Raw genomic sequence first — 20,368 nt, forward strand, 5'->3', positions numbered from 1 at the left:
TCTATTAACCCCCGGATCCAAACCAGGTATCTTTAGATCAACAAATTAACTGTTTATTCGAAAAAACTAAATTCTTAAACACTACTAAGATAAAAACAACATTTGAAATAGAAAATTTAGTGTCCTTGCAGATTTACACGTCCCGATGAACAATCCTCTGATTAAAGTCCACTCGCAATCTTCCAGGATCTGATGAGGAAAGGAAAACAGTCCAACATCCGAAGCTTCAAATTTTTCTTTCTTCCAGTGATGACCACAGCAGATCAACAACTCGCAACCACTTTCAATAGAATCAATCTGAATTTAGAATTTTGAGGTTTAAAAAAAATAGTCACAGTTTAAATTCTCTTCCTTCAATTTAAATGAACAGAGATCTCTCTTCATGCTGGCCCAGCTGTCTGTGCCTGTTAGAACAGTCTGTCTCAATAAAAAGCCAGTTAAAAAGTTAATCACAACATTGTACATAGATGCTCAATCTCTTGATTGGCTGTATCCAAGGCAACCAGGATGCACCCTCTGAAGTTGGTTGGTTCCCTCTCTGTATGGTTGTATCCAATGGCAACTCAAATGCACCTTCTTGGTAACTCCTGAGTCTTGCTTGTTCTTATAAACACATCAAGTTGTTCCTGGAAATAAAACAATATCATGACACCATTATGGTCAAAGTTTGTATAACTTCTCCACCTGCTCATAATATGTGTCTGAAGACAGGGCAGTCAACAAAAGGGCAATGATCTTCAAATCAGGAGAATGTTATAGGATGGAGCAGATAGTACTTCAGAAGAGTCATGAAAAACAGAAAAGCAGAGTGGGACAGGAAGGGACAGAGAGATTAACGGTAGGTAGTTAAGACTAGTTTTTTCATCTTGACGGGCTGTTAAACTAGGTCCTGAATTCTAACATACAGAAATAACAGCATCTCTCATGGACAAATGTAATTTGCTCACCAAAGCTAGTGACAACATTAGATAAACACAATTACAAGTGAAGAGCGCCCTTCAGTTCCTCCAATAAAGCAATTCTCTTAGACTGAGATGAGACGTAAGTGAATTTATCACTGTCGATTCCGATTCAGCTCTGACATGATAATTACTAACAAAAAGCTTTTCTGCAAAAGGTTGAGAAGTTGTTACTGCATGTATTATTCAGATACAAGATATTTAGTCACTCTCTGTATGATTGTACTCCAGACTAACCAATTTATGTTCAAGTCAAATCTCTTACCTGTTAGCAAAGGTGCACTTTTAACATAATGTAATTACATGATACAACTTTCAAATGACTTTGGCCACTCAGGTATCTGCCTTCAATCTTGATAGTAAATGATGCACATTGCAGTTACTGATCTTTGACATACTTGTAGAACTTGTCCTTTAATCCAGTTTGCAGCAAACAAACAGTTAATGATGGTTTCTAACATGGCCATTGAAACATAATAGATTTTTACCGTCTTCCCTGACAGCTTTAAAAACTGCAAATGCAGCATGGATTTTGTTAAGGAATTGCAGACACTTCATCATAGATTAAGGTTTAATAAAGCTATCCATTACATTATATTTACTAACTATTGTATATGGGTCAGCAGCATCCTGTTTCCGCCAGTATTACTCAGCCCCAATGCATCGTACTCTTGTATTCATGGGGAACATACACTGCTGACCTCTGGGGATTCCTTGGATTTTCTTTCCTGCATTCCCTTAATAGAAGCTCTGGAACAAGGTGATTCCAAATGGACAGCAGCGGAATTCTGACATTTATTTAGAAATTAAAGTCCAGTAACTTTCAACATGTCACTGAGCTTGTGTCCCAAGTGAAAGTAATGCATGCCAGAGAGTAGAAATTGAGACATTCGCTAAGTGATTTTGCCATTTTAAAATGAGTTTACATGACATAAGCCTTTAAATCTATGTTTTAAAATAACCTAGCTGCTAAGTTATTTTAAAGTGCAAGGTTAAAGGCTTGGAGCAGGGGTGTCCAACCTTTCCATGGGGGTGCCACATTACAATTTTTGTCTTACACAGAGGGCCGGTGAGAGAATTTCGGAAAGATAATGGCATTAAAAATTTATCTTACTATGAATCAAAACAACAACAAACGAGCATTTTTGTGAAGAAGCTTTAAATGAGAATATTAATTTATTGACTTACTTTTTTTTTAAATTAGATTAGATTAGAGATACAGCACTGAAACAGGCCCTTCGGCCCACCGAGTCTGTGCCGAACATCAGCCACCCATTTATACTAATCCTACACTAATCCCATATTCCAACCAAACATCCCCACCTGTCCCTATATTTCCCTACCACCTACCTATACTAGTGACAATTTATCATGGCCAATTAACCTATCAACCTGCAAGTCTTTTGGCTTGTGGGAGGAAACCGGAGCACCCGGAGAAAACCCACGCAGACACAGGGAGAACTTGCAAACTCCACACAGGCAGTACCCGGAATCGAACCCGGGTCCCTGGAGCTGTGAGGCTGCGGTGCTAACCACTGCGCCACTGTGCCGCCCCTGGAAACTGATTTAGTAAGATACCTGCCATTTATTTTTTCTTGCACAAGTCGTCAGTGTCTGCCCGCGCACTTGTTCCAGTGATGCAGAGTATTCCAGATAGATGTTGATCTGTCAGGAGTGATCTTGATTGCTCTCTGTCCCTCCTTTCTCTCTCTGTGTCTGTCTCATTCTCCCTCTCTTTCTGTATTGTTCCCCCCACTCTGTGTTGTTGCCCCCCTCGTATCATCCCCCTCTGCATCCACCACTGCGTCGCCCACCCCGTGTTGTCCCCTCCTTTGTGTTGTCCCCCCTCTGTTGTTCCCCCCCTCTGTTGTTCCCCCCCCTCTGTTGTTCCCCCCCTCTGTTGTTCCCCCCCTCTGTTGTTCCCCCTCTGTGTTGTTCCCCCTCTGTGTTGTTCCCCCCTCTGTGTTGTTCCCCCCTCTGTGTTGTTCCCCCTTCTGTGTTGTTCCCCCCCCCGTGTTGTCCCCCTGTGTAGTTCCCCCCCTCCGTGTTGTCCCCCACCCTGCGTTGTCCCCCCACTTTGTGTTGTTCCCCCCTCTGTGTTGTCCCCCCTCTGTGTTGTCCCCCCTGTGTAGTTGCCCCCCCTCCGTGTTGTCCCCCCCTCCGTGTTGTCCCCCCCTCCGTGTTGTCCCCATTTCTCTGTGCTGTCCCCCCTTCTCTGTGCGGTCCCACCTTTGTTGTCCCCCATTCTGTGTGTTGTCCCCCATTCTGTGTGTTGTCCCCCATTCTGTGTGTTGTCCTCCCTTCTCTGTGCTGTCCCCCCTTCTCTGTGCTGTCCCCCCCTTCTCTGTGCTGTCCCCCCCTTCTCTGTGCTGTCCCCCCCTTCTCTGTGCTGTCCCCCCTTCTCTGTGCTGTCCCCCCCTTCTCTGTGCTGTCCCCCCCTTCTCTGTGCTGTCCCCCCCTTCTCTGTGCTGTCCCCCCCTTCTCTGTGCTGTCCCCCCCTTCTCTGTGCTGTCCCCCCCTTCTCTGTGCTGTCCCCCCCTTCTCTGTGCTGTCCCCCCCTTCTCTGTGCTGTCCCCCCCTTCTCTGTGCTGTCCCCCCCTTCTCTGTGCTGTCCCCCCTTCTCTGTGCTGTCCCCCCCTTCTCTGTGCTGTCCCCCCTTCTCTGTGCTGTCCCCCCTTCTCTGTGCTGTCCCCCCTTCTCTGTGCTGTCCCCCCTTCTCTGTGCTGTCCCCCCTTCTCTGTGTTGTCCCCCCTTCTCTGTGTTTCCCGCCCTTCCTTGGTGTTGTCCCCCTTTCCCTGGTGTTGTTCCCCCTTCTATGTGTTGTCCCCCCTTCTATGTGTTGTCCCCCCTTCTCTCTTTTGCCCCCTTCTCTGGTGTTGTCCCCCTTCTCTGGTGTTGTCCCCCTTCTCTGTGTTGTCCCTCTTCTCTGTGTTGTCCCCCCTTCTCTGTGTTGTCCCCCCTTCTCTGGTGTTGTCTGCCTTTCTCTGTTTTGCCCCCTTCTCTGTTTTGCCCCCTTCTCTCTTCTGCCCCCTTCTCTGGTGTTGTCCCCCTTCTCTGGTGTTGTCCCCCTTCTCTGTGTTGTCCCCCTTCTCTGTGTTGTCCCCCTTCTCTGTGTTGTCCCCCCTTCTCTGTGTTTCCCGCCCTTCCCTGGTGTTGTCCCCCCTTCCCTGGTGTTGTTCCCCCCTTCCCTGGTGTTGTTCCCCCCTTCTATGTGTTGTCCCCCCTTCTATGTGTTGTCCCCCCTTCTATGTGTTGTCCCCCCTTCTCTGTGTTTCCCCCTTCTCTGTTTTGCCCCCTTCTCTGTTTTGCCCCCTTCTCTGGTGTTGTCCCCCTTCTCTGGTGTTGTCCCCCTTCTCTGTGTTGTCCCCCTTCTCTGTGTTGTCCCCCATCTCTGCATTGCCCCCCATCTCTGCATTACCCCCATCTCTGCATTGGCCCCATCTCTGTGTTGCCCCTCATTCTCTGTTTTCCCCCTTCTCTGTTTTGCCCCCTTCTCTCTTTTGCCCCCTTCTCTCTTTTGCCCCCTTCTCTGGTGTTGTCCCCCTTCTCTGTGTTGTCCCCCCTTCTCTGTGTTGTCCCCCCTTCTCTGTGTTGTCCCCCCTTCTCTGTGTTTCCCGCCCTTCCCTGGTGTTGTCCCCCCTTCCCTGGTGTTGACCCCCCTTCCCTGGTGTTGTTCCCCCCTTCTATGTGTTGTCCCCCCTTCTATGTGTTGTCCCCCCTTCTATGTGTTGTCCCCCCTTCTATGTGTTGTCCCCCCTTCTCTGTGTTTCCCCCTTCTCTGTGTTTCCCCCTTCTCTGTTTTGCCCCCTTCTCTGTTTTGCCCCCTTCTCTGGTGTTGTCCCCTTCTCTGTGTTGTCCCCCTTCTCTGTGTTGTCCCCCCTTCTCTGTGTTGTCCCCCCTTCTCTGTGTTGTCCCCCCTTCTCTGTGTTGTCCCCCCTTCTATGTTTTGCCCCCCCTTCTCTGGTGTTGTCTGCCTTTCTCTGTTTTGCCCACTTCTCTGTTTGGCCCCCTTTCTCTGCTGTTGTCCCCCCTTCTCTGGTGTTGCCCCCCCTTCTCTGGTGTTGCCCCCCCCTTCTCTGGTGTTGCCCCCCCCCTTCTCTGGTGTTGCCCCCCCCCCTTCTCTGGTGTTGCCCCCCCTTCTCTGGTGTTGCCCCCCCCCCTTCTCTGGTGTTGTCCCCCCTTCTATGTGTTGCCCCCCCCTTCTATGTGTTGTCCTCCTTTCTCTGTTTTCCCCCTTCTCTGTTTTGCCTCCCTTCTCTGGTGTTGTCCCCCTTCTCTCTATTGTTCCCCCATCTGTCTGTTGCCCCCCATCTCTGCATTGCCCCCCATCTCTGCATTGCCCCCCATCTCTGCATTGCCCCCCATCTCTGCATTACCCCCATCTCTGCATTGGCCCCATCTCTGTGTTGCCCCTCATTCTCTGTTTTCCCCCTTCTCTGTTTTGCCCCCCTTCTCTGGTGTTGTCCCCCTTCTCTCTATTGTTCCCCCATCTCTCTGTTGCCCCCCATCTCTGCGTTGCCCCCCATCTCTGCGTTGCCTCCCATCTCTGTGTTGGCCCCATCTCTGTGTTGCCCCCCGTTCTGTGTTGTCCCCCTTTTTTGTCATTCCCCCCCATATCATTTCCCCCCATCTTGTCATCCCACCGTGTCATCCCCCACACATGTCATCCCCTCCGTGTCATCCCCCTATGTCATTCCCACCGTGTCATTCCCACCGTGTCATTCCCCCTCCGTGTCATCCTCCCGTCTCATTCCCCCCACTGTGTCATCCCCCCCTTGTCATTCCCCCCCCTCCCCGTGCCATCCCCCACCTTAAAACCAGCCTGCCTGTAATTTATCTTGATTCTGATTGAATGTACATGAGTTATTCTACATTTGTTGCTCATACTTTAGTTCATCGTGCTCTTTTACAAAGTCCATTCCTTTATCCATCTCATAGTTCCTGCTCCAGCTGAGAAGCAAACACCATTTTAAGATTGTTTTATGAAGTGTACGTGCAGTTTTTTAATCTATGATAGATTGAAATTGATACCACCACCCCCACCCCCACCCCCAACCCAAGCATGCATTTCCTATCAACAAAACGTTATTTCTTGTGGGTACATTTTTGTCACACCTTCTTTACATTCTAAATTCCTATTTCCAGACTTATAATGGAAACTGCCCATGTAAACTTATCACAATTCTATCCAGGTGGGGTGGTGGAATTGAGTGGGTTGCTGTAGTGCCTTGATTTTGCAATTCCAAGCTCTTCGATCTGTACTGCAGAGAAACTCCTGGGCTTCAACCAACCCTGCTTCCCAAATTCACACAAGACATGTGGGAACGCCACCACCTGCAACTACCGCTCCAAGCCACACACCATCCTGACTTGGAAATATAATGCTGTTCCTTCACTGTTGCTGGATCAAAATCCTGGTCTCCCTTCCTAACAGCACTGTGGGTGTACCTGCACCTTACTGCAAGAAGGCAACTCACCACCAGCTTCTCAAGGGCAATTAGGGATGGGCAACAAACGCTGGCCTTGCCAGCAACGCCCACATCCCATGAAACAAAAAAAAGTTCTATCATTTACCAATAAATTGTAAATGAAAATAAAAGGATTACATTAAAACAAGAACAGAATTCATGACTTTAAAGTGGGAACTAAATTATGTCTGTGTGTCCTCGTCCAATTATCTCCCATCTTCTAACCCCATTTCACATGAGGACTGCATTTGGTCTTGACTCCTTGTGTGCTAACGTTTTGGGACTAATGAGTATGTTTGTTTTATTTCAGTGTTGCAGAGAGTCTTGGCCCAATTGGGAAGGTTCATCTTTGGCACAATAATGGCGGTCATTCTCCCAGCTGGTATGTTACCTCTGTAATGGTCAAGGACCTGCTAAATGGCACATGTTGGTTCTTTCCTGCTGAATGCTGGCTTGCAGCGGATGAAGGGGATGGAAAAGTAGAACGAGAATTGATCTCGCTTACCCATGGGCCCGGCTTTAAGAAAGTAATGTATTATTTTTCTAAATGTAACTTATTATTAAAAAGTATTCCATCATGATCTTTGGTTTGGGTACTAATACTTGTATAAGTGACTAGAGTGAAATCCTGTCTGGCATGGGAGCACCGAAATTCTTGGCAGGCTGGTGCACCATTGGAAATATTACAGTGCAGGACTTCTGCCTACTAACTGGTCCTGATCTGTAATTCACATAAATGTCAACCTGGATTATGTGCTTAATTATCTGGCATCAGACTTAACTCAAATGCGAAGGTACTACCACAAAACCAATGCTGACAGTTTATCACAATTGTTTATGCCAAAATTATAGCCAGTATAAAGTCATTTTTTTATTTTGTAACTGTTTAAAATAATGCATTTACCTTTTTAAAAAAGTTAAAGTAATCCTACTCCACATTCATGTTTTCATGAGAATTTTTTAAAAATACGTTTCTTTGACGTATAGGGCTGAGTTTTGTTCTGGCGACAGGGGTCCCAGTGGTGGGCCGGTAGGTTGAAGGGAGAGCCTCAGTGCTATTCCATGGCGGGCAGGTAAGAAACTGCTTGCTGTCGGAGACGCTGAACCTTTAAGGGACGTGTTCCTGCTTCCAGAGTTGCCAGCCAATTGGAAGGCTGGCAGCTCTACAGTTCCGGCTGTGCCACTGGGAGCAGTGACCACTGTTGGTACTGCTGGAGGCCCTGCAGTACGAAAAGAGGAAGAACCCCGGGACAGGTAAGTGGGTTCAGGGTCGCTGGGGCCATTTAGGCAGGTGGGGGTGGGATTGGGGTTGGTGAGGATGGGTGGCTGTCTTCCTGGGGGAATGGCGATCGCTGCCAGGGACGCTCCAGAGCCTTGGATTGCCCCCAAAGGAAGGACGTCTCCCTGTGGCGGCAGGCGCCTCCTCCTTCAATTAAATTGAGGTGGATGCGGGACGTAGCCCTTAAGTGGCCATTAATTGGCCACATAAGAACTTCAATTGGCCTGGGGTGGGAAGGTCATTCTTGGCCTTCCCCGCCCCAGGCTAAATTGGAAAGCATTGGGTACTCCGCCCTCTGCCTTCCAACGCAAATTTATGCACCCCCCCCCCCCTCCCCACACCTCCATTCCCATTCCTAGGGGGGCCAATTAAATGCAGCCCCTAGTGTCATGTGGTTTTTTCAAAAGAGTTAAATGTTTAAAAATAAAACTCTGCAGCATAAACATCATGGCATTCTATTCCAGATTTACGCAAAATACGGATGCAGAGGCTGGAAATCTGAAATCAAAACAGAAAATGCTGGGAATTCTCAGCAGGTCTGACAGCATCTGTGGAGACAGAAACAGAGTTAACGTTTCACATCAATGACCTTTCGTCAGAACTAGAAAATGTTAGAGATGTAACAGGTTTTAAGCAAGTACAGAGGCAGGGAAAAATACAATTACCGCACCCTTTTGTCATTTCATCTCTCCTGCTTTACCATTTATCACAGACAATCCCTTTTGTTAATTTCTCCCTCTACCCTTTCCCTGCCTCTGTATATGTTAAAATTTGTTACATCTCTAACTATTTTTCAGTTTTGATGAAAGGTCATTGACTTGTTAACTCTGTTTCTTTATCCACGGATGCTGCCTGACCTGCTGAGTATTTCCAGCATTTTCTGTTTTTATGTGCCACACTTATGATTATGAAATGCATTTTATTAAAACATTTGATGTTTTTATTTAATTAAACATTTTGTCTTTTAACAGCTTCTATATAGCAAGCTAACTGAGTACTTGGAAGACTTTCACCTTTGGGGATCGGTCTACAGTCGCCCATCCTATAGTTCTTTTACTCATACTCAGCGCCTCAGTGTCTGCCTTTGCCTCCTGTTGGGTTATATGTGTTTGAATGCCGTGCTAACTAACCTGAAGGATGAGGAGGTGAAAAATTTTACATAACTTTAAAACTCATTTTACTTTCAAAGATACACATACTTCGTGCACTCCAGTCAAATAATGGAGCTGAATTTTACCAGCCCCTCGACGTCGGGAGGGGGGGCCCATAAAATTCTGGCGGGAGAGGCCCTCCTCGGCCTCCGACGCCAAGAAGGACCCACCGCATTTTACCTGCGGCGAGGCCTCGGTGCGGCACCACCCCCATCCCCCTCGCCGCTTGGCAGCTGGGCCTTCATTTAAATATTAAAATGAATTAAAACAAGAGATAAATAAACCAACCTGGTCCCAGTGGCCATCCAATATTAAAGGCACTGGCCACCGGGCCCGCAGACACTGGTGGGGAGGGGAGAGGAGTGAAATTAACAGGGTTGGGGGTGAGGGGGGGGACGGTGGGGAAGCGGGGAAAACATTTTTTATTGGCTGTGGGGATGGTGGGAAGGGATTGAAGGTCAAATGTGACGAGATTGGGGGGGGGGGAAGTTCGGGGTGGGAATAAAGTTGATGTTCGGCATATGGGCCAATTAAAAAAAACATTGTGGGGTGTGGGAAAAGGTTTGCAGCTTTCATTTAATTTTTTAAGGCCAATGTAAAATGCTGTTGCTTTAAAAATTCAAATGTTTTCTAAGGGCTTCAAGCACTTTTAAAATGGTGCCTACACGGTGTGGCACCGGGCGCTGTTGCCGAGGATGGTGCAGCCGCCCCCTCTGCGTCATCGGGGGAGTCGTTCCTCCCCCTCCAGCAGCATCCGAAGAACACGGGCATGCTGTCAACATCAGAGCGCGCCGCCGCCATTTGCGGCACACTCATAAAATTCAGCCCATGGAGTTCGATATTAAATATTGTAATGTTGGCTATACTTTTGGGAATTTTTGAATTTCTAAATACTAGGTCAGAATCTTCAGATAAGTGCTATATTAAATTCTGTCCAATGAAGAGTCTATCCAAAATATTAATCTGGCCTTTTTTTCAGATGTTGGTGAACTTACTGTCCATTTCCAATGTTTTCTGTTTTTATTTCAGATATGCTGCCCTTGCAGTTGTTTTCTTTTCACTTGCATTTTCTTTGTGTCCTGGTTTTCCATTCCTTTCCTGATCCTTAGGCCGGAATTTTCCGCCACTCCAATGAGCCGTATGGTGGCGGGGTGGTGGTGGTGTGGTGTAAAATGGAGCAGCAGGCTCTGGGAGGCCTTCCCGACCCACTTCCGCCTCCGCCCCACTTTACGTAGGGCAGGGGGGCAGGCATGAAACGGGCTGCCCACCCCAGGCCAATCAAAGCCCTTAAGTTGCCAATTAACGGCCACTTAAGGGCCTTCACCCACCTCCACGCAGATTTTACGCCTGGCAAGCGGGCGTCCTGGAGCTGGGAAATGCCGCCCGGAAAAAGCTGGCAGCCTCTCAGCGGCCCGGGGGTGGGCCCTGACAATCAGGCATGGGCTGCCCAACTGAGGGCCATCCCCGCTTCCCCAACCACCCCCAGGACCCAAGATGCCCCTCCCACTTCCCCCCAAACGACCACCCTTGCCTAGCCAGGGCCCGACCGATTACTCCCAGCAAGGCAACCCAAACTTACCTGGACTCCTGGCTCCATGTCCTTGGCTTGGTCGCAGTCCCAGCAGTGGCCACCGCTCCCGGTGCGCTGCTGGGACTCAGAGCTGCCGGCCCTCTGATTGGCCAGCAGCTCAATGAGGCGGGACTTCTTCCCTCAAGTGGGTGGATGACCCGCCTCAGAACAATTAAAGCCTGGGGTCCTGTAAAATGCACGATGGATCCCCAGGCTAGGCAGAAGCGGGTTCGCCACCGACTTTTACGTCGGTAGCCAGCTCCCGTCCGCCCAACGTAAAATCCATCCTTTAGCGTCTGCTGCTGACCATGAGTGCTTGCTGCAGTCCTTCTCACTTGTTACCTGAATATCTCCTGCTGCTTATCCTACTTCCTGCTCCCTTTCCCAAGTGAGGGTTTTCTGTTGCCTGTCCTGATGTTGAGTGATGCTGTTTCAACCCCTTGAAATATCTTTACAAAATCCAACATTAATAAATAATGGATTGGATGAACCACTGTGTATCGAGACAAGATTGTAAAACTTTGAACTGCCATTTGGGGATTTAAAAATCAAAATTTTTTGTTTCCCTGACGTAGTTCAGGTGCTGTAACTGAGCAAGTAAAAAGAAAATAATTAAAAATATAATATTATAATAAAATATAATAAAATTATAATAAAATATAAAATAATTGCTATTTGCCTTTAGACTATGTACAATAAAGGATAAAATTAGAAAAATATAATATTTTTAATTTTCTAATTTTATCCTTTATTGTACATAGTCTAAAGGCAAATAGCAATGAAATCTCTTTGGATGTCCATTCCAGGATTTGAATCCCTAATTTGCCTTTTATAATACTTTATAATGGGGTAGAGATTTCACTTTGGGCTCAAAATGTGCTTGTAAAAGGCATTTTGTTTTTACATAGTATGACACTGAAATTGAAAAGGACTTTGTTACTGCAAAACAGCCTTACATGAAAACTTATTGATTCTTGTATCTTGGAATTTGGAAGTACTGCTTATGTTTAAGAAATTAATTATTACACCGTTGTAGTTCTTGCTCCATTTTATTCCAGTTATTTGTTTGGGCTGAGACTCTCCTTGAGTGTATCCATACTTCCCAAATTTGAGAGAATGCTTTCATGGCCAAATATCGAGATAAATTTTTAGTACAAACAAGAGATAAACAGAGTCCTCTTCACGTTAACTTCAGCTTACTGCCATTCTCTTCCATGTCTCCGAAGGAACCTGAATAACATTTTACCCAACATGCGACTTGCTTTTTACATCCCGACGAAATTTATTAATTAATTAGAGAATAATAAATAATAGTGGTGACATGCTATATATTTTACAGCACTTATTAAGCTCAATTATCTCTGGGTAATTTGAAAATAGTAAATTGTTGCAACTACTGCACTAAAGTATAATGCACATCATTATTTTTGCTTGGTGGTCTTGCCTCACCATCCACAAAATTGTATAGCCTGACTCTTTCTGCCTCTCTCCCTCTCTCTGTCTTTAGACTTAAGACTAACTTTTTACTTTTGATCTGCAAGGATCTTTTTTTTCGTTCATGGGATGTGGGTGTCGCTGGCTTGGCCAGCATTTATTGCCCATCCCTAAATGCCCTTGGGAAGGTGGTGGTGAGCTGCCTTCTTGAACCGCTGCAGTCCTTGGGGTGGTAGGTACATCCACAGTGCTATTGGGAAGGGATCTGAAATACTTCTCAAAAAATTCCAAGAGAACAATCCTAACCTTTTCAACCTTTTCTCATAACTGAAGTCCCTCATCTCTGGCAACATCCTGATAAACCTCCTCTGGACCCTTTCTAGAGTCTCTACATCTTTACTTAACTGTGGTGCCTAGAAGTGTCCCCAGTCCAGTGACTTATAAAGTTCTGGCATGATCTCTTTGCTTTTATGTTCTCTGCCTCTACTTATAAATCCAAGTAACCCATATGCTTTTTAGCCACCTTACTAACTTGTTCAGCCACCTTTAAGAACTTATGTATATGGACACCAAGGTCTCTTCTCATTTATACTTTTCAAAATTGTGCTATTTAGAACATGCTGACTTTCCATATTAATCCTCCCAAAGTGCAGCACTTCATACTTCCCCATATTGAAATCCATATGTCATGATCCTAAGCATTTCACCATCCTGCCTATGTCATCCTGAAGCTCATAGCTACCCTCATCATGAGGGTACATTGCTCATACATTGCTATGTTCAAATCATCTGCAAACTTTATAATGCTGTTGCCCACCCCTGAGTCTGGGTCATTTATAAAAATTGAAAAGAGTAATGGATCAAAAAATAACCATTGGGGAACACCCCCACACTTCCTACTAGTCTGAAAAATATCCAATAACTACCATCCAAATGGGTCCTTCAAGGGCCCAACTTTTTCCATCACTTTATTACACAAAAGTTACTTCATTTTGTCTCATTAATATTTCTTATTGTGTTAATTTCTTTATTTTTTTCCCTAGTATACTGCTGAACTAGGTCTCATTGACGTCTCCACTGCCTCCCTGGTTACGGGCTTGATTGCAACTGTAGTAGTTCTACCAGTTGTATTGTTGGTGTCATTGCTATTCAGGTTTAGCAAGGTGAGATCAGACATTGCAGCATCCTTTTTAATTAGTATTTTTTCCTACATTAAAATACATTTCAACAAATTCCGTTAATACTTTATAATGGGGTAGAGTTTTCACTTTGGGCTCAAAATGTGCATGTAATTGTGCTGATTTTCAGAAGTGAAGTCATAGTTCGAATTTCCACAAAAGCTCATTTGCATAACCACAAATGTCAAATCTTTCATGACCCTGCACAATCGGGCTCCCTTGCATTAGAAAATATTTATTGATGTATTTACGAGTGGCAACTCTTAAGCATGCTATTAACGTAGCTGAAAATGACGTTATCACAAAAAATAAGCATTTTTAGTGAGCGTTTACTTGTGATTATCCTGATTTTAAATGGCCTGAAAAGAGTTTTTAAAAAACTATATTGAACAGGTGGCTCAGTGGCGTAGTGGTTAGCACCTCAGCCTCACAGCTGCAGTGACCCAGGTTTGATTCTAGGTACTGCATGTGCGGAGTTTGCAAGTTCTCCCTGTGACCGTGTGGGTTTCCTCCGGGTGCTCTGGTTTTCTCCCACATGTAAAAGACTTGTGGGTTGATGGCCAATTAGTAAATTGGCCATTGTAAAAATTGCCCCAAGTGTAGGTAGGTGGTAGGAGAATTGTGGGGATGTGAGAAGGAAAAAAAATGAGATTAATGTAGGATTAGTATAAATGGGTGGTTGATGGTCAACGTGGACCCGTTGGGCCGAAGGGCCTGTTTCAGTGCTGTATCTCTCTATGAATTAAATATTTTGCAAAAAATAATTTAAATGTGTCTAAGAGAAAGACCATGATTTGGAGAACCTCCTTAAACAGTTGTAAATGGACGCAGTCGGCAGAAACTTGCCTTGTTCATTATTTTCATCTGGGGTCATGGGCAGTTTTATGGGTGGGGCTGTCTTCCAGCGCAGTGTTTTTTAAACTCATTTTAAAGATTGTGGAAACTCTATTTCCTTAGGCTTGATGTAACTTGCGCTTAAAATACTGCAATCTTTGATGCTGTTATGGATGATTTCTAGTGAATTATGCTGGTAAAACTATCGCAAAATAGCAGAAACTCTCAGCAAATGTATGATTTACAGTTTTATATATTTTATTTATATTAGGTAAAATTGCTGAGGGAAGCTTCTGTTGAAGAACGATATATGACTACAAGAGAATCCAATGTATATTCTGTTGAAGGTAATATAGAAGCAGTTTTAATGTAGTTATAACTGTAAACAAAGAAATTATGATAGTTTTCCCAAAATGAATATAAAAGGAAAACTGTGAGAAGACCTTTTCAGTTGGAAACATAATGGAATCTAAATGTAAAAGTCTCAAAGGGACCTTTGGAGGCTGTGGATCAAAGGCCCAAGAACGTTGCTAATTTTTGTATTTTGTGGAGTCTGAACAAGCAGCAGCACTCCTCCAGGCTCCACAGAACAATTGTGGGCCACTGTCAGCCCTGCCTTGACCCCATCCTGATCACTTCAATCTGCACCATCCCCTCCACCCCCATCTTACTCCAGACTCGCACATGGCCAAAATTGATAAGGTTTCAACAGGCATGCTGCATCATGGTGGCTGAGGAGGCTTGAGGACGAGCTCAGGATTTTCCAATTCAAAGTTATTCAAGCTGCTGGAATTGTGTCTGGTTAGTCTGTTCTAGCAAAATTCAAGTAATATCAAAGGAAATGATCTAGATTGAGTGCCGTGCTGTGGTGGTGCTTTGCTGTTTTTCTCCACCCAGGAGAGATGAGCATGACTAGGGAAGAGGGTATATGAGATGGTTTCCCTTTGCCTTTCTCATACCCGAACAGGAATTGAACCCGTGCTGTTGATGTTGATGTTGAGCTTTATTTTAAGAGCCCACCACCGATCTCAGCGGCGAGCTGAAAAAATGTGCAGGCCACACGTTAAAGAGCTGCCGCAATCTCAAGCGTGGCGGCTCATTTAAATAGCTGGGGTGGCCCACCCCCCCAATCTTGTTGGCGGGGTGGGGGGTTTGCTGTTCGGCCCCGGCCATGGCGTCAGCTGACTGTGCACAGGCACTGGCACCATTTTTACAATCCACAATCAGAAACTCACTAACATGAGTTAAAATGGCTGCTGCACATTGCATTTTAACTTCAAAATTTTTCGCACTGCTTAAAACACAGCATTATTTGGGAACTCTAACAAACTTTGTGACAGCACTGTCCTAATACTGTGAAATTATAGAATGTATTAATATTTGAGATGTGCTATAAGATTGGCCTTATCGGCAACCTCGTAAATAGGGCCTGAGCCATTTGCACACCACGCAACCTTGATGCTGAAATAGGGCGAATCAGAGGCATCCTGCATGACAACTGCTAACGTTTACCTCTGTTTAAAAATGGACCAAAGGATAGACTAAATAATTACAGGCCAGACAGTCTAACCTCAGTAGTGGGCAAATTTTCGGAATCTATTCTGAGAGATTGAAAGCACAGGTTAATCAAGGATAGTCAGCATGGATTTGTTAAGGGACGATCTTGTTTGACCAACTTGATCGAATTTTTTGAAGAAGTAACAAGGAAGATAGATGAGGGTCGTGCAATTGATGTGGTCTACATGGATTTTAGCAAGGCTTTTGACAAGGTCCCACACGGCAGACTGGTTAAAAAAATAAAATCCCATGGGATCCAGGGAAATGCAGCAAGGTGGATACAAGATTGGCTCAGTGGCAGGAAACAAAGGGTAATTGTTGACGGCTGTTTTAGTGACTGGAGGGCTGTTTCCAGTGGCTCAATACTGGGTCCCTGCTTTTTTTGGTATATATTAACAATTTGGACGTAAATGTAGGGGGTATGATCAAGAAGTTTGCGGATGACACAAAGATTGGGCATGTGGTAGTTAGCAAAGAGGATAGCTGTAGGCTGCAGGAAGATATTGATGGTCTGGTTAGATGGGCAGAAAAGTGGCAAATGAAATTCAACTTGGAGAAGATGAAGTGATGCATTTGGGGAGGTTAAACAAGGCAAAGGAATACACGATTAATGGGAAAATACTGAGAAGTGTAGATGAAGTGAGGGACCTTGAAGTGAATGTCCACAGATCCCTGAAGGTAGCAGGACAGGTTGATAAAGTGGTTAAGAAGACAATGGAATACTTTCCTTTATTAGTCGAGGTATAGAATATAAGAGCAGGGAGGTTATGCTGGAACTTTATAACTCATTGGTTAGGCCACAACTTGAGTACTGTGTGCAGTTTTGGTCACCTCATTACAGAAAGGATGTAATTGCACGAGAGAGGATACAGAGAGGGTTTACGAGGATGTTGCCAGGACTGGAAAAATGCAGCTATGAGGAAAGATTGGATAGGCTAGGGTTGTTCTCCTTGGAACAGAGAAGGCTGAGGGGAGATCTGATTGAAATGTACAAAATTTTGAGGGGCCTGGATAAAGTGGAGGTGACGGGTCAGTGACGAGGGGGCATAGATTTAAAGCAATTGGTAGAAAAATTAGAAGGGAGATGAGGAAAAACCTTTTCACCCAGAAAGTGGTGATGGTCTGAAAGGGTAGTTGAGGCAGAGACCCTTAACTCCAAATGCTGGAAGGTGGGAGTAGAATAGGTGGATCGTTTTTTGGCTGGCACAGACACGATGGGCCAAGTGGCCTCTTTTTGTGCATAAACATTCTATAATTCTATGATTTTTAACGGGCAGCCAGCCCTGCCACATAATTTAAATTTTTAAACACACATCCCCCAAAATTAAATGAATAGATTTCATATGCCCCTTTCCCACGCACCCAATAATGATTACATTAACTATTTTCCCTTCCCCCCCCCACAAAAACACTTAACGTTTACATCTGATCTTCCCCCAAACTGCACAATGTTTGCAGTTCAACCCTTCCCATCATCCACCAACCCCTAGACCCATTACATGTATTTGACCCCTTCCCCCATCCCCACACTGAAAATCTTACATCCTACAACCCCTCCCCACCAGCGTCGCGTTGCCTTTCTCCAGATGGGGATTTGAAGGCACGAGAGTGCCGGCCGCCACGCCAAAGATCGCGACGGGCTCTCAAGATTGCAGCTAAGTGTATGTTAATTCTTTAATTTTATTCATTTGAATATTTTAATTGAGGTCTGGTCGCCCAGTGGCTGCCACGGAGCCTCGCCACTGGCGGGAATATCAGGCCAGGCACTCCTGGTGTCAAGGTCCATGGCGGGCCTCATCTAAAGCCATCTTCAGGCCCTCCCCGCCGCAGAACCCGATGCTTTGGGGGACAAGAGCCAGCCAGTAGTACTGAGCCACATGCTAGCCGTCTAGCCAACTGAGTTACCTGGTCCTCATAGATTGAGCATACTGTTAATAATCTACTCAATAAAGGTTATAAAATTTTCATTATCAGAATTCAACACTTGAATGCCCAGAATAATTTGTTTTCTTTTGTATGTCTTTGAACATGTTTGATATTGCTAATTGAACTGGATATATGCTGCAGTAGATTCTTTGAGAATTGTACTTCTGATGGTCTGTGACTTGCAAAGAGGTTGTTAACAATGACTTAAAAGGAAGAAAGACTTGCATTTATATCGCACATTTCATGACACGGGATATCCCAAAGCGCTTTTACCATTTTAAGAACTTTTTAATGTAAAAAGCCACTGCTGTAATGTAGGAAATGCGGCAGCCAATTTGTGCATAGCAAGCTCCCACAAGACTGGAGCAAGGTCTAGTCGAGTTTATGAGGCAAAAACTGAGACAACAGCTGCTGAAACAATGGATGGCTTAGGTGCAGTTCTCGTACAGAAAGATAATTGTTGCGATAGCAAGCAGATCACTAACGCTCATAAAGCAATGTTATTCACAGAGAGAGAAGCGCTCTCAATCACATGGGCTATCTTACACTTTCGTCTCTTATATGGAAGCGAGTTTAAAGTAATAACCAATCATAGAGTCGTGAGCTTATTTCACAATTCACATAGCAAACGATCCACTTAACAGCTTGCATCCATGACGAGCTGGGTGATTTTCTCAGGGTTGAAATAGGCATTTGTGCAACTTGTTGACAAATGTCGTTTGATCTGGTGTATGGCCTATTTGTGTGATTTAGTCCATTCCCACTTGGTGGTCTATTTTGTGAGATTGCGTAGGGGGGCAGATAGCGTAGTGAGGTCAGGGATGAAATGATTGCAGCATGTGAGTAGTCCTAGCAGACTCCGGATTTCCTGCACATTTGTAGGATCTGCAGTGTTTGCAATGGCTTCACCTTTCCATGGATCAGGTGATACTCCTTCATCACTGAACACATGTCTGAAGAATTCAATTCTGCTTTCATTACACTAGCACTTGTCTTTCTTCAAGGTGAGGTTACATTCTCTGAGATGTTGTAAGCATGTATGTAGGCTTCTCTCGAGTTCCCTTTTGGTGCAGCAATAGATGAGAATATTATCATTGATGTTCAGCATGCATTCAAGTCCTTAAAGTGCAGACTGAATCATGTGCTGAAATGCCTCAGCTGCTGAGCTGTCTCCAAAGTTGAGCCTCTTGTATTGGAAAAGGCTGATGTGAGTAGAGAATAAGAGTAAGATATCTCGATTCTTCTGCAAGCTCAATTTGATGGTAGCCTGCACTGAGGTCAAGTTTAGCAAAATGTTTAGCACCATTCACTTTCTCTATGATATAATGGATTGTTGGTGTCAAGTGTCTTTCTCTTTGTATGGCATGGTTTGGTGATTGCATATCAATGCAGATTCTAATCTTGGGTTTCTTGATGACTTGTATGGGTGAGACCCAAGGGGTAGGGCTCATCCCCAACTTTCTCTGTAATGTCAAGGTCAAGTAGAGTTGAAGTTCCTTCTCTCTGTTTCCTGATGCAAAATGGTATTCGCCACCACTGATGCGTGACTGAGGACATATTAGGGTCTATATGCAGCTTACATGTAACACCTTTCAGTTTGGCGATACTAGTGAAGTGATCAGCGATCAGTTTGAGAATGATTTTCTTATTATGTGTTGGAATCGCGTATTTGACTACAATCATGTGCAGATCTGATGCTGTATGGAAACTAATAAGTATGGCACATTCTCCAGATATGACAAAGAATACAGCATTCCTTCTAGTGTCTTTGAATGAGATTGGTGTTTCAAAAGTTCTGAGAATTTTCAGTGGTTCATCACTGTTGTAAGGGAAAATTTTTGTATTCGCCGGTTTACAGAGAATGGGGCAATCCTGAACATGGTTGAATGCTTTGTCTCCCATGACATTGACAGATGCTCCTATGTCTGTGAGAGCATCTTGTATGTTCAGGATCATCTGCCTCTACGTCATCTACATTCTCTGACCTTTTTGCTGTGGCACGCATATCTGGCACCCTTTTGTTGGTATCAGTCTTAATAGTTGATTTTGCTGATGAGCGACCAACACAAGCAAAGTGGTTGGGCTTTCAACAGGATTAAAACTTTTTACCAGTAGCAGGACATTGTGTGGGTAAGCACTGCCACAGTGGAAACATTCCTTGGATAAGTCACAGCTCTGTTTGTGAGACGGCTGTTGTTGATTTGCAGGTAGTTTCCTGGCACGTGAGTGATGAACAGCATTCACAGGAATTGAACATGGAGTGTGATAGTTACTGTTAGCAGCCTCAACTTCAGTCGCTCTGGACTCTGAGACTGATAGTGATTTTGCTAACTCCAGCATCTCTGACAACTTTCTGTCTTTCTCGAGTGCTTTTCGGCGTAGTTGACTAAAGAGACAGCTTTCAATTATTCATCTTTTGATTTCCTGTTTGACGTTTTCAATATCACCGAAGTCACATCTGGTTGCTAGTTGCCTCAATCACATGCAATATTGGCCAGTTGTCTCTTTTGCTTCTTGCTTAGTGCGTCAGAAGAAAATAGTTTCATGTGTGGTATTTTTCTTGGATGTAAAGTAGGTTGTCAGCGCATTTTTTGCTGAGTCATTGTCATTTTGCTCAGGCATAAGTATCTCAAAGATATCTTCTAATTCTTCACCTCCATAATGGAGAAGTAAGGTCAACTGTGATTGCGAAACCAGCCATCGTGCCTTTGAAATGTCACAGCCACTTTTGCGAACGTGGGGATACAGATGATAGCCCTGAATGCACATAAAAAAATGGTGAATTGGGCTTGGACAAACCAATATTGATCAGCATCGCAATGATAACGTGTGATCTGGGATTGCATTCCTTTCATAGGAAACTTCTCTGCAATGAACCGAGATTATATACTTATTTTTTGATTGGATGGGTATTTTGGAGAGATTGGTGTAAAATATACACTATGCAAGCTTCCTGTAAGTCACTGTAACACAGTCTCCAACTTAAAATACTTTATTCAGAAAAGCAGACAA

At 44.7% G+C, this 20,368-nt stretch overlaps 1 protein-coding gene across 6 annotated transcripts in view; it reads left to right on the plus strand.

The window, feature by feature from the left end:
- The window catches only part of LOC137347091 (polycystin-1-like protein 1), a 433,612-nt gene that overhangs the window by 337,546 nt on the left and 75,698 nt on the right, over window positions 1–20,368 (plus strand). For all 6 annotated transcript variants that reach the window (XM_068011179.1, XM_068011196.1, XM_068011185.1 and 3 more), the window contains 4 exons: window positions 6,738–6,954; window positions 8,678–8,851; window positions 12,905–13,024; window positions 14,145–14,220. In XM_068011179.1, the coding sequence (XP_067867280.1) occupies window positions 6,738–6,954; window positions 8,678–8,851; window positions 12,905–13,024; window positions 14,145–14,220 (587 nt within the window). The remainder of the gene's footprint in view (window positions 1–6,737; window positions 6,955–8,677; window positions 8,852–12,904; window positions 13,025–14,144; window positions 14,221–20,368) is intronic.

This window comes from Heterodontus francisci, chromosome 2 (assembly GCF_036365525.1).
Source record: "Heterodontus francisci isolate sHetFra1 chromosome 2, sHetFra1.hap1, whole genome shotgun sequence".
Classification (NCBI taxonomy): Eukaryota; Metazoa; Chordata; class Chondrichthyes; order Heterodontiformes; family Heterodontidae; genus Heterodontus; species Heterodontus francisci.